At 33.1% G+C, this 14,214-nt stretch overlaps 1 protein-coding gene across 9 annotated transcripts in view; it reads right to left on the bottom strand.

Annotated features, from left to right (window-relative positions):
* The window catches only part of LOC108735340 (alpha-N-acetylgalactosaminidase), a 21,161-nt gene that overhangs the window by 4,212 nt on the left and 2,735 nt on the right, over positions 1 to 14,214 (bottom strand). For 3 of the 9 annotated variants that reach the window (XM_025981841.1, XM_025981844.1, XM_025981847.1), the window contains exons 2-6: positions 11,382 to 11,559; positions 11,139 to 11,313; positions 4,404 to 4,584; positions 2,350 to 2,447; positions 2,130 to 2,291 (exon numbers count right to left, since the gene is read on the bottom strand). In XM_025981841.1, the coding sequence (XP_025837626.1) occupies positions 2,130 to 2,291; positions 2,350 to 2,447; positions 4,404 to 4,584; positions 11,139 to 11,313; positions 11,382 to 11,559 (794 nt within the window). Of the gene's footprint in view, positions 1 to 2,129; positions 2,292 to 2,349; positions 2,448 to 4,403; positions 4,585 to 4,723; positions 4,768 to 6,118; positions 6,346 to 7,071; positions 7,150 to 11,138; positions 11,314 to 11,381; positions 11,560 to 11,613; positions 12,034 to 14,214 lie in introns of those variants that run through there. The other 6 variants (XM_025981845.1, XM_025981846.1, XM_025981843.1 and 3 more) reach the window with 5 other exon arrangements.

Here is a 14,214-nt window from a genome sequence, read left to right as displayed (position 1 = left end):
CAGTAAATATTTTTTAATTTTGTTACTTTCTATTTCTTATGAATGCATTACAAAATTTGCAGTTGAAATGTAAGTAATGTTATTAATTATTTACTTTTCCAAGTTTGCAATATTTCCGTTATTAATGATATTTTCGAAACGTCGAATGTAAATAACCGCACAATAAAATGGTGAAACTCCCATTTAGAATCTTTAAATATTATTTTAGAAGTGATAATAAATTTGTATGAAATTTTGTTTTTTCATAATATCACTGACAAGTCACTGCTACACCTGACATCGCAGCGTTTGTAAGTCCAACACAAGTAAACAATTTTTTTTATAGACAAACCAATTTCAAAGTATATTTTATACTTATATTTCCTAATAAAATAAAAGTGTTCAATTGCATCCCAAAAATATTCCATCAAGTAAGCGTTTCTGCGTAATATCCAACAACAACAAAAAATCTTTCTATTATGACTTTAATCATACCCAACATTCCAACCGTATGAACTCCACAGTGAAGTGGATTCAAATTTCATATCTCGAGCTAATCTTCGGATATCCGAACTCTAAAATTCCTTTAATAAGCTTCATCAACCCACTATTCCTTAGCCCTACAGTTGTTAGTTATTTCCCACTTTATCGTTTTGTTATATCTTTCTTTTATCGTTTTATTATACCTTTCTTTTGCCCTTTTTCATCTCTCCTGTATTTCTTCCGGTCTTCTATTAATCCTACAATCTCGTTTATTATAAAAGGTTTCGTAATCTCGTTTCGTTTAAGATCTAATACATCTTTAGCTACGAAATCTGAACACGTTTTAATGCAGTTCCATTTTGCTGCACGTCCCGGCCTAATCATTAATTTCTTCCAACTTTTTCAGTATTTCGGCTGTCCTTCTACCGCAAAGCCTTTTTCATATTTTTAATTTTAAGATTGGCTTGCATAACTACTATGTGATCCCTGAATTACTCCTGCTGAAATAAAATTAAACCTATCTCCCTATGTCACAGGACATTTTCCACGTATAGCAACTCCTAACGTGACGATCAAATAAAGTTACATAATTTTTATCATACAATTCTGTCAGTCTATTTTCTCTATTCTTCTCTCTCTTCACCTACTATTCTAGAACAAACGAAATAGCTCAAAACCCCAACGACAAAACACGACACTGTAGTTGTCCGAAGCACTTTTCGGTAACAAGGTTACCTTCTTCAGGGACTGAAGTAAACTAAACCTAAAAGGGAACGAATCCTATTATAAAGGGGAAATAATCCTAATAGGATTAGTTCCCTTTTAGGTTTAGTTCACTTCAGTGCCTGAAGAAGGTAACCTTGTTACCGAAAAGTGCTTCGGACAACTACAGTGTCGTGTTTTGGCGTTGGGGTTTTAGCTATTTGGTTTGTTCTACAACAACCGCCAAAGTTTTACCAATCTGTTGAACCATTACGTTTTCCTGCCTTCTCACTAAACTTAAAACATCTTTGATATCTGCTTGTACCACTTTTACAACTTCGTCACTATATTTTTATCGGTTTTGAATTTAACGTGATCATAACCATCCCATCACTTTTCGGTAAATGGCTTTCTGCACTCTGTCCTATTTTCTTACGAATTACAATGCCTATCCCCGAATTACCTTCTACCGATCCTAATATCTACTTAATCTAAACCTAGCCTGCCAAAGATTAAACCATATTCGTAATTACACCATGCTTCATTCGTAGTTATCCGGGTAATCCCGGACACTAAGGTTTCGTTTCTTTTTTTTTGTTAAAAATTGATTTGGAAAATTTAACTTAGTTGACTATAAGAATTGATCAATGAATAGTTTAGCAATAAACAGTATCTAGTTATCCCTGAACTATTCACATTACCTACTCCACTTTCGTCTAAGCCAGAAATAGCATAGAAAGTATAAAAACAGTTTTTTCGAATTAGAATTGAAAAGAGTGCACGCACTTGTCTTTTTATAGTTTTCGTTATAAGCTAGATAGGTTACAAATAGATAGAGGTACTAGTAAAGGTTAAAATTCAAGATGTTGAAATTTCAAGTTTTGATCTAATAAAAATATCAATTGAAGTACAAAAATTTCAATTTCTTAAACTCCTCATTTCGTAGTAGCAAAGGATATTTTTACCATATCTGGATCATTCCACTGACCGGGTCCAGCATAGGACGCAAATCGTTCCTGATTTGCTGCAAACCAATCAAGGATATCGAGAACATCTGACCAGTCATCTTCTATATCTCCATAATTTCGCCATAGATTACACACTTGTTTAAGAATGTCGTAATTTGGCTGAAAGAACACACAAAGGTAACCAAAAAGACTAAATTGTGAGGTAATATAGACAAACCTTTTTATTGCTACTCAATTCAAAATAAGCTGGCCAGCTACAGGAATATACCATTTGACGTCCAGTTTTGTTCAGCATTTGGCCAAAATTAGAATAACCTTAAAAATTTTGTAAAAACCCTAATTAGTTGAATATTAATTCAATATGAAACTTAAACATTTTTTTATTAATTACTAATAGTGGTCAATGTTAATATGCAACATCAATTTGAAATCACTTTTCGATTTTGACCCACTACGAATTTCCTCAAATTAATGAAGGAAATATTTTTGTTCTGACCAACTAAGCTACGAGCATTGGTTCGTAAAGCCAAAGTTCCCGGGTTCGATTCCCGGCTTGGGGCAACAACAATATTTTCCTCATTAATTTGAGGAAATTTGTAGTGGGTCAAAATCGAAAAGTGATTTCAAATTAATTCAATAATTTTGTAAGTAACATCGTGTCATTTAGTTTACAAATTCTAGATATGTCGTCAATCACACAGCACATCATCAATCATACGATACATTTCCGATGCACCCACATCACAGATAGATAGAAACAGACCTATTTCAAATAATCTATCTACATTGGAATAATGCTGATAAATTCAGTGACGGGGAACGAGACAAACAAATTATTGCGGCGCTAATCTTTTTGTTAGCCGATAATCAACCTGCAAACCCAAGCACCGTCAGGCTGCAGAAATCGTGGAAACATTAAAGATTCCAAACATTTTATAGGGTATTTAGTAGAAATATATGAAAATGCCCTAATATAGTGTAAGAGGGCTGGCTTCTCAAACATAATGATTCCTAAACATTCTAGAACGTTCTTGGTCCAGTTTACTCTAGAACATTGTACTTGCGGAAAATGCTAAATATTCGAGAATATTCTTGATGAAAGTCATCCAACAAAGGTTTGAGAACTTTTTAGAAGGTTTATTCTCACTTATACTAAGCAGATGCTTGTTGGGCCGTAATCGACCTACAACATCACGCACACACCAAACTGGAGAAATACCGAACATTATAGAAGATTCCAAACATATATATACAGTCAGAAGTCAGTCCCACAACTCACACGTAATAATAATATACCAGAGCTATTCTTCCGATGCAGATTACTGTAGAAAATTCCACCTGGGCACAATTCTAGACATTCAAGAACATTTCAGCTGAATTTAGTTTGGTGACCAGAGGTCAATACACAAACCCACCAAATTGGAGAAATTTTGAACATTACAGAGTTTGTAATAAACTTAAATATGAAAATGCCCTATATCGACCACTTTAACCACCACTTCTTCCATACCACCACATCTACCGACATGCAACCCTCATACTGTACGACGAGAAATTTGAAGTTACCGTCCCTAACAAACACCGGTGGTCCGTTCTGGGTAGTTGTAGCTGCAAAGTGAAAAATATGGATACACACCTGTTTACTTAAATGCATCTACATACTACTTATGCTCATTACCTTTAAAAAGGGAACTTATGGAAAACGACCAAACCCAATTTTGATTAAATATAGAACATTAATGTATTTATGCTTGGAATAAAAATTGATGTGGAAGTTTTTTTGAAAACTTATTAATATTTTTACTTGTGATATTTGGACAAGTCTCGCAAATTAACTTCTAGTACGTTCTTTAATAATTATTTTTAAATAAAAATTAATGCAATATCACAAATTTTGCAAGAGTATAATATGGAAAATGTACAATGTGAAAAGATATCATAAGTAGATATGCATACCAGAAATGTATAAAATATTGTTTCAAAGATTTTTTAATACACACATATCCTGGGAAATGTATACATTTCCTAGGAATTATATGAAATTCCGATATTGTAATAGGAAATATATACATTTCCTAGGAAATGTGTCTTATATAATTTATTTCTCACATTTCCGGACGATTTTAGGAATTGTATACATTTCCAAGGAATTGTATACAATGACGGATTTCATACATTTCCGGTAACACATACAATAGGGTTACATAATCACACGTAATAAGAATTTAATTTATATAGGTAATTATCCCTCTTTATTTTACATATTCCTACCGTCTTCTAATTCTTCCAAATTATCGTATGAGTAACAGGTATCTACTTTTATATAGTCTACGTCCCAGTCGGCGAATGTTTGAGCATCCTGTTCCAAATGTCCAAATAAACCTGGATATCCTGCACACGTAAAATTACCAAAATCTTGATAAATTCCAAATTTCAAACCTTTTCCATGAATCTGAAATTAACTGAGAATTATTAAATAGGTCCTATACGGCAAGTGAAATAAAAATTATCATTAAAAGAAGAGTAAAAATTACTATTATGTACCTTGATCACCATCACGTATTATAATTTTATTGCTTGTAGATCTTTACCTTATACAGGATGTTTTTGAAATAATTAGCAAGCTTGTAGGGCACTGTAAAACAATAAAGTTAGGTAAATGTTTGTATATCCATTCCCGTTTACGAGAAAAACGTAGTAGCGCAGTCGATGGAGCTAAAGTGATGGTTGTGATTCTGCACAATTACGGTTTTGGTAGCAAGTGGAACAACAATTAGAGGTTGCACAGTGATTATTTAGTTGGAATTTGTATGAATAATCAAAAACTGCGAAATTTACCGAAAAATGCCTTTTCTCAGCATATTTCTATAAACAACTCGAGATGTCCTAGAACAAAATTGCGCTATACCTTTTTTGTTCCTCCTTCAATTTTCTACAAGATAGTGCCGGTAAGATTAAAAAACAATAAGTAGGCAAAGACTGTCAAAAACGCTCCAACAATTCAATGCGCTGAAAATCAATGGAAGGATTGGTTGTTTGCTATGAAAAAGTAGTGTTATGTAGTTTATAGTATCTATAAATAAAAATTTGATCAAGATCACAAACTTTAAAAATTCTATGTAATACTGGAGCCAGAAAATCGGTCTGTTATCTTTCCTGTTTTTTTTTTTACGTATTAAAATAGGCACTACCTTGATGCTATTACTTTTTCTCCGTCATAGTACTATCCCGACAAAAAAATCTGATAAAACACACTTATTTGGTAACGTGCAATCTCTTGACGTTCACAAAGATAAATGAGAGAATATACTTTTATTAGAGGTTTAAAAATTTTTTCAAAATTGTTTAAACAATTTTTAATAAGCAAATTAAAAAATAAAAAAATAATCACCTTGACACGTGGAGTAAAAACTGATAAAAATCGTCTTTTTCCACTATGGGTTTTTTAAAAATGTAAAAAGATGTTAAAAAAATATTTCTTTTAGTTGTTAACTATGGTTAAAATATGGGTCTTGGAGCATACGTAAAAAAAATCAGGAAAGATATCACAACGATTTTCTGCCACTAGCATTAAATTGAATTTTCAAACCATAAACTACAGTATAGATACTACATTTTCATGGCAATCAAACAATTGCTTCATTGATTTTCAGCACTGAATTATAGATGCGTTTTTTAACAGTTTTTGCGTATTTTTTAAATAACAATTTTTACCGATACCTACTATCTTGTAGGAAAATGGATGAACAAAAAAGGTTCGGTGAAATTTTGTTCTGGGAGGATTCCATTTCGAGTTTTTTTATGGGAATATTCCGAAAATTTTTGTAGTTATTGATTTTTCACCCAAATTCCAACCAAAAGAATCACTGCGCAACCCCTTATTATTATTCAGTATGTTATTCCGGATCATCTGCTATCAAAAACGTAATTGTCCAAAGTCACAACCAAAATCCTGGAAAGAAATGCGACAATGCATGGTTTATTACTTGTTAAATTAGATTAAGTGTGATTGACGATGTTTATGTTACAATCAGCGTACAGTAATCCATTGTCATTTTAATGTTACAGACTTGTATGTATGCAATCAGTCGATTTGACAGAAGGTCAGTGTGTTACTGATATTAAGAATGGGAGGACAATGTTAATACAACGGCCGAATTGTACGGTCATCGATATAAAATACTTTACAGAAATTAAGAGAAACCGCCAATAATTTTGGTAAACTCATGGAAGCCTGTCTCTTGGGAGGGAATTTGAATTTCGAACGGTGTTTGTAGTGTACGTACTGTTCGTTTCAAGAAGTTAGAGATATGCCCCTTCCCTTTATTAGGATGCGCCGTAGCATAATTCCAAATTCAATCATATTTGTCTGCGGAGCTCATTTCTACACCGATCATCGAGCGAGAACTAGACAAAAGTGTACAGTACCATTTGCAAAATTATTTAAACTGCCTCGTTAAAATTTAAGAATATGCTTTATTTAAAAGCATATTTAGCCAAAAATAATGACAAGTAAATTAACTTAACGTTCTACACACCTATAAAACTTTTGCTTTGTTTTCTATTGTTAATTTATATACATTTTTGTTTTAAAAAATTGCTAAACATTTTCGTCTAGTACTGTACAGTTCTGCCCCAAGACTGCCCTTCGAGAGCTCTGCTCGTTCAAACTTGTTCCAACTATTTCTGTCTTGCTCACGCCTAGTGTGCATTCTTTCTATCTTCGCGCAGATTTCTGCAAGGTCACAATTCTAACAAATTGTAATGGACTGTATGCATGTGTACGTTTAGTGATATTGTATAATTAAGTTTTTTGAATAGGATGATGAACTAGTCATAAGATTAAATAAGGCACCTTGACAATAGTTAAATCTTGGTGTGGAAATTTGTCTTACAATTAATAAAATTACAGTTACCTATCCAAATGACATTAATTTACCTATGAATGTGTATGTAATGTTAAATTTGTGTTTGTTTTGTATTCTTAATACCATACTGAGGTGTGCTTCAAAGAGTGCTGCATACTATCAGCGATGAACACAGTTGTTATTTAATTAATTTTTATCCTAATAAGCGATTAAAAATTATTGTGGGTAATAACGTGATAGTAATTTGTTGATATTTTCATTTTTAGTCGTTCCACAACCGGCACTATTTACTTTCTCCGTCAGTGTAACTGCTTAGATGTTACCGTAACTTGCTGTACTAATACCCATGTTGTCAATTCATGCCTAAGGTTGGCTTCGAATTGTAACTTCTTCTGGTTTTCATAGAAATTTTTTTGGCCCTTAATTAACACACTTTAAAGCTTGCCACTTATCTCAGAAACACCCTCTATAAAATCGTCATATTCGAAATAAAACACTAATGAGATGTTACGAAAGAGACTTACGCATACGAATGTTTACCGTCATCTCTGACGTGATAGTAGTATATATGATGTAACGATGTGACGTCAACCGTTACAGTGTTATCAAGCTAGCCTGTGTTTGTGCCCCGCGACACACGCGCTTCTTTTAGTTAAACAGATTATGTTACAAATTCTGAAACAACTAAATCATCAGTGGCATATTGTTTTTCGTTATTTTTAATAATTTCTACCAGGTACCAAGACACTGCCGCCTTGATGTGCAAAAGTATGAATGGCAACCGTCTTATATTTAACCACAAAAATAGCATTTTTTCATGGTCAACACAATAAACAAAAGGTTAGAGATCATATGTTTAAGTTAATTAGTCACATTAACTAAACTTCCCATGCGTCAAAAATCTTAACTAGAATTGAACAGTGAAGAATGAAAAAAAGGGCGGAACAATGATTAAGAGAAGACCAATTTAGGTTTAGAAAAAATAGAGATATGCGGGAGGTCATTATAGCGTTAGGGGTAATAACAGAGAAAACGACAGAGAAAGGAAAGAGTGCATACATAGGATTCGTAGATTTAGAAATAGCTTTTGAAAATGCTAAATGGAACAAGATGTTAAATATACATAAAAATTTAGAAATAAGTTGCAGAGATAGAAGAGTGATACTTTGTATAAAGAACAACAGGCGGTTATAGAGCTGGAGCAGCAACGAAGATAAGTAAATATTAGGAAGGGAGTCAGGCAAGGATGCACACTGTCACCTCTACTTCTATCTATACATCGAAGACGCGATCAACATCATTAAAGACAGTACAACTGTAGGGATAGATATAGAGGGGCAAAAGATTAGTATGCTTAGATTTGCAGATGATATAGCAGTATTAGCATCTAGCACGGATGAGTTTTAAATTAAATGAAGCGGTATTGACAAAACACTATTGTATGAAAATAAATAAAAGTAAAACATAAATACTGGTATACAAGGGAAGAAAAAGTAGGGAAAGAACGAATATAAAGATAGGAGACGAAAGATTAGAAGAAGTGGCTGATTTTAGATATATAGGAAGTCAGATAAGTCAGGACAGAAGGAGTAGTAGGGATATAAAGTAGAGAATGTTGTTTATATTTTTGTGTTTAAATTAAAGTAAGATTTTATGTTATGTTTATGTGTACCTATGACAAACTTTGTAAATAATACTATTTTAAGGCGCCCAGGTAATATTGATAATTCTGCTTATTGTTAATGTGTATATTTCCCATACACTTCATTCTACAAATTTTCTGCCTTTTATTCTTTTATTGCAGATATAAAGTTATTTCCTTGGTCGGCATTTCTATACTTCTACTTTCCTACCTGTACTTTCCAATAATCCCTAATTAACATTTTAATTTCAGTTACTAACGCATAACATCTTAGATTCTTACTCCTTCTTAATTACATTTTAACGTAACGTGCCTATCACGTTGAGGTGAGCTACGCCGAGATTCGTTTCAGCAAGTAGATATCCATATTTTTAAATGGACCTTGTTGGAGCATACGTAATCCTAAAATGTAGCATCGTACTACAGATGGCGTTCACAATGCCATTTGTGGTATTTTCTACATTTTAATGATTTGGTTTCTTTTGTACTTTCGAGTCTAGATCTTTTCCCAATATTTCTAGTTGAAAATATTTCCAAATTTCACCTCTCTCTTACTGGTTCCCTACCTTATTTTAAACCACTTCTAGTTCCTCCTCTTTTTGCTTTTCTTTTTCTTTTAGTTTTCTTAACACTTTTTACTTAAAAATTAAAATAGTTCGGTTCCAACATTCGGCTTCAAAACCTTACATAATAAGAACGGCCCTGTCCCTCCGCCATTTCTGAACTGTGGTTTTAGCACAAATACATATTCTCTTTTAATAAACTTACGGATGGATAGATTGGAGTAAGGGAAGATAACCAAAAAAAAAGGACAAAAACCTAAATTGACCATTGTTGAATAACTATATATCCGACTGGTTGAAATAATCGTCCAAATCATTTAAGTACGTATTCATAGCTGCTACACGTTGTGAATATCAGATACTGTAACTTCAAATTACGAATTTTTGAAAAAGGCGAGATATGTATGGTTTTATCGAGTAATGGATGGATCACGCTGATCAGTGACTCATTTTAAAAGTTTTTTAATTCTATACAACTTTTGCACTGTAACCTAAACGATTTGCTTCGTAGATTTCGCCGCATAAACTAGAAATTCGCAATTCTTATCTTTATTCAACGCCATGTTATTATTAACAACGTTTAATTGATATACTATAAACGTTTTCGTCTATGGAACATTGAAACCCTACACAATCTGATATGTACTTGTTATTTTTTATTGCATTTTAAAAGCCCTATTCCCTGGACTACCCGTATAGGAATTTCGTTGCTTGAAGTATATTGTAGGTCTATTGTATCATACATATTTACAAAAAGTTTTACTAAAAATATCCGTAAAAGACCAGAAGATAATGTTGACCTATATAGACCTGTAGTCCAGGTAAGGTAACAAAATGCCTTCAATTTTTGATTACTACGCATTTTTATTTTTGTTATCATCATCATAAAATCGTCAGTCCTAAGACTAGTTGGATACGCACCTCCTCTGTTTCCTGTCCTGAACTAACCTTGGCATTTCCCTAAAACTAGAATAACCCATATACTTAACTATTTGTGAACAGTAATCTAATCTAGGTCCACCTCTACCCCTCCTAACTCCCGTTTCTGCCTCTAATATGTCTCTGACTAGACCTTCATGCCTGAGAAAGTGTCCTACCAACCTATCTCGCCTATTTTTTATTGACTTCCACCGAGTCCTCTGTTCCCCTATTCTTTCTAATACCTCTTCATTTCTAACCTTTCAATCATCATCATTCGCCTATAACACCACATTTCGAAGGCTTCTAACCTTTTCTTTTCCGCAGCGCCCACTGTCCGTGTTTCGCACCCGTACAACGCCCCGCTCCAAACATACACCTTTAACAACCTTTTTCGAATTTCTAAATTAACTGTTCGCGAGCATAGAAGTGACTTCTTTTTATTAAAGGCGACACAACCCTGCGCTATCCTCTGATTTATATCCCTACTACTCCTTCCGTCTTGACTTATCTGACTTCCTAGATATTTAAAACTTCTTCTAATTTTTCGTCTCCTATCTTTATATTCGTTCTTTCCCTACTTTTTCTTCCCTTGCATACCAGTATTTTAATTTTACTTTCATTTATTTTCATACCGAACTGATCTATCAGTAGCGCTTCCATTTTATTTAAAGCTATCTCTAGGTCCTCCTTGCTAGATGCTAATACTGCTATATCATCTGCAAATCTAAGCATACTAATTTTTTGCCTCTATATATCTAACCCTACAGTTATACTGTCTTTAATGATGTTGATGGTTGATGTAGAATAAAAAGTATTGGTGACAGTGTGCATCCTTGTCTGACTCCCTTCCTAATATTTACTTCTCTACGTTGCATCCCTAGCTCTATAACTGCCTGTTGCTCTTTATACAAACTAAGTATCACTGTTCTATCTTTGTAACTCATCCTTACATTTTTAAGTATATTTAACATCTTGTCCCATTTATTTTTTATGATTTATTAGTTGGTCTTACATAATTGCTTAAATTTTTCATGCCACTCGGGAATCTTTCAGCATCCTCCAACAATTCACCATTTCTTCCTCTAGTCTTATTAAGCCAGCAATCATCTATTATCAGATATTCGTAACCAGCATCTTTATACCCTTCCGAAACCATAAGATCTGCTATGCGTTTTATTAACATTTCACTGTAAAACGGTAATAGAGAAATTGAAAAGTTCATAAAATCATGTAAATGAACTGTTTGAATTCGCACCTTAAGCAATCGTTAGGATAATTATAACAATCCACGTTACAACGATACCGCTGCCAGCTCATCCATCCCATTGGTGGTGTTAGTGCTAAGCCATTATTTAAGCTATCACAAAACCTTAAAAGACATAAAAATCCAATTATCCAATCAGACCACTTGAAGTATGACTGCATGGCTCTATCTTAAACAAAACAAATTGCAAATCTGATATTTTTATATTAGAAATGAATATTACAGATACAGAAGCAAGAAACGAGTTAAAGTAAATAAAACTAGAACCACAGTGACAACTATACTGCGATATTTCAGTCAACAGAGCGAAGAAGAATCCAAAAAATTTTATCATTACAATTAATTTTACTGTTGCGTCCGTCACGCGTTTTTTAAACTATCATTAATTTTTCATGACAATTATCCGTTTTCATCACGATCGTTTAAAATTGTTAAGATAGAATGCTTTTTATGGTCATGTCTTGACTAATTCCGCTACTCATAAATTTCATGTCCTTATCTATTGCTTTATTGCTCTATTCATGCCCTTTGACAAACGTCAATTTATCAAACTATCTTCGCCCACTACCCCCAAAATTTGATTCCTCTTATCTCGTTCACACTATTTTCTCCTTCTGGCTTCTCAAAGGAGAGAAGAAATTGTAGGGTAAGTTCTTTTCATGCGAGTTGCTAAGTAACGAAATCATGCAACGGATGTCCCCCCCCTACTCGGCCACGTAGTCCAGTTCGTAGTGGGGATCGCTTGAGCCGCTTCGTTACAGGTAACTCCGGCATGCATAGTGTAAAATTTAAATTCATAGTTTACAAATTATACCATTAAACCAATTCCTTAATAGGGATCTCGGTATGTTTGTGTGTTTGAAGAAGTTTCACTTCAGTACCTTGTTGTATAATTACACGTTAAATTTTATTTGTTACAATTATTGGACTATCATTATCAATTCGACAAATCTATAATCAAATGTAAACCTAACTTAAGAAAAACGCCTATATTCCAGTATTTTGTAATTTAGGAATACAAACATTTACTATAAACCAAAGATATTCGAAGTGGTCAGTGTATTCTGTCGAAACTGCTAAACGCGGATCGCGATTTCGATCTTGTTGGATCTCATCAGTGCTTCGACGACAGTTTCGACAAAACACAGACCTTTTTTGTTAAGATTATTCTCGAGGGGGAAATCTTCAAAAAACACCTCCTGTCGGATTTTTATCGACTAAAATCCTTCCTCGATTGGGAAGATAAACCCTGAGTGTTGCTCATCCCCAGAAAGAAAATGGAAGGTTAGGATTGGGAAAGGGGGTTCAGATGGGGAAAGCGTCGAGTGAGGAGGGAAGAAGGGAGTAGAACACAAACCAACTTTACCTTTACTTTACCACAGCGCATTTTAGGAAATCCTAGAAATGGCGCGGTAAACACCATCTGTAGTATAATGCTAGGTTTGGAGGAATTGAATATGCTCAACAAAGTCCATTTAAATAGATGGATATCTACTTGCTGAACTGAATCCAGGCGTAGCTCACCACTACGTGATAGGCACGTTACCAAAATAGAACAAATAAATTTGAAATGGTCAGTCTGTCAAAATTGCCAGACGCGGATCTCGATTGAATTCCACCAAATATAGCATTGTACTACAGATGGCGTTTACCGCGCCATTTGTAGAATTTCATTTACTATAAAACGCGTTTTTTAATATATCTCGAAATCGAAAAAGGCATAAGATATTTTTCACAATATTGTATCTGTTTTGGAAACTTTACCATTATTGTTTTGACCTGTTATTATTGGCAATATGCTCAATAACTGATAAACACATTTTTTAAGTCATAGCATGATTGGGTACCCGCTTTTTTAATATGATGTAACATACGACCTGCAGTTTGTCATAAACTTCTTATTTTATATACTTAATCAACGAACACTAAGAGTAGTAGAATATTTATAAATTTCAATTTCCCGTTTTACATAATCCTCGATACTTGAATTTAATTCCTACAACACAAATTTTAGATGATACAGTTTACGTTGTATTTTTTTTTTACAAATGAAATTTGAAAGTTATATCTAATATTATGTGATAATTACCGCACTACAAGATAGAGTAACCAGATTTTCTTGACCCAATGTCGAAAGGCTTAAAAAACACTGTATTGATTTCAAAATAATAAATAAAACACATCAATTTGTGTATTGCTCATTAGCGTATTAAATAACTGTTTTTCATAAGTAAATATATTTGTATAACAATATAAAGTTTTTTGTATTAATTGTATACTTGATTACTAAGTTTCTGGCCCCTGTTTTGGTTCCCTTTGTTATAAATTTTGCAATATTCGACCTTTAATTAATACTTACCAACCCTCAAAAATACAAATACAATATTTCTTCATGTATATGATTAAAATTATTGCAGATACTTGACATATTAATCATTAATTTACAATTGTTTTTGGAATTTTGCAATAAACTATTAAATAAACATGGATCGAAAAATTCTAATCAATAAACATTTTATTATTAGGTTTAATTAATACAATGCTAAAAACGCCATTAAAATCTATTCACTGGTGTTTTCGTCCGAGGTTTTTCACTTTTTTCGACTAACAACACTCCACTAAAATGCAAATATAAAATACCTATTTAATTCGTATTTTACTTAAAATACTTTTCCAGACAATTTGCTATTAACATCACCAATTATGCATTACACAAAATAAATAAATATTGCTCACGTTGGTTATTGAAGAAAACAGAGACATTTTATGGAAGCCTTCTAATACTTCAACTGAAGAGAGCGCAAAAAATTCCTTGAAAATTGAT

Source organism: Agrilus planipennis, unplaced genomic scaffold (assembly GCF_000699045.2).
Source record: "Agrilus planipennis isolate EAB-ADULT unplaced genomic scaffold, Apla_2.0 scaffold45, whole genome shotgun sequence".
NCBI classification, from domain to species: domain Eukaryota; kingdom Metazoa; phylum Arthropoda; class Insecta; order Coleoptera; family Buprestidae; genus Agrilus; species Agrilus planipennis.
The sequence above is the reverse complement of the archived record's forward strand: the minus strand, read 5'-3'. Positions and strand labels throughout refer to the sequence as shown.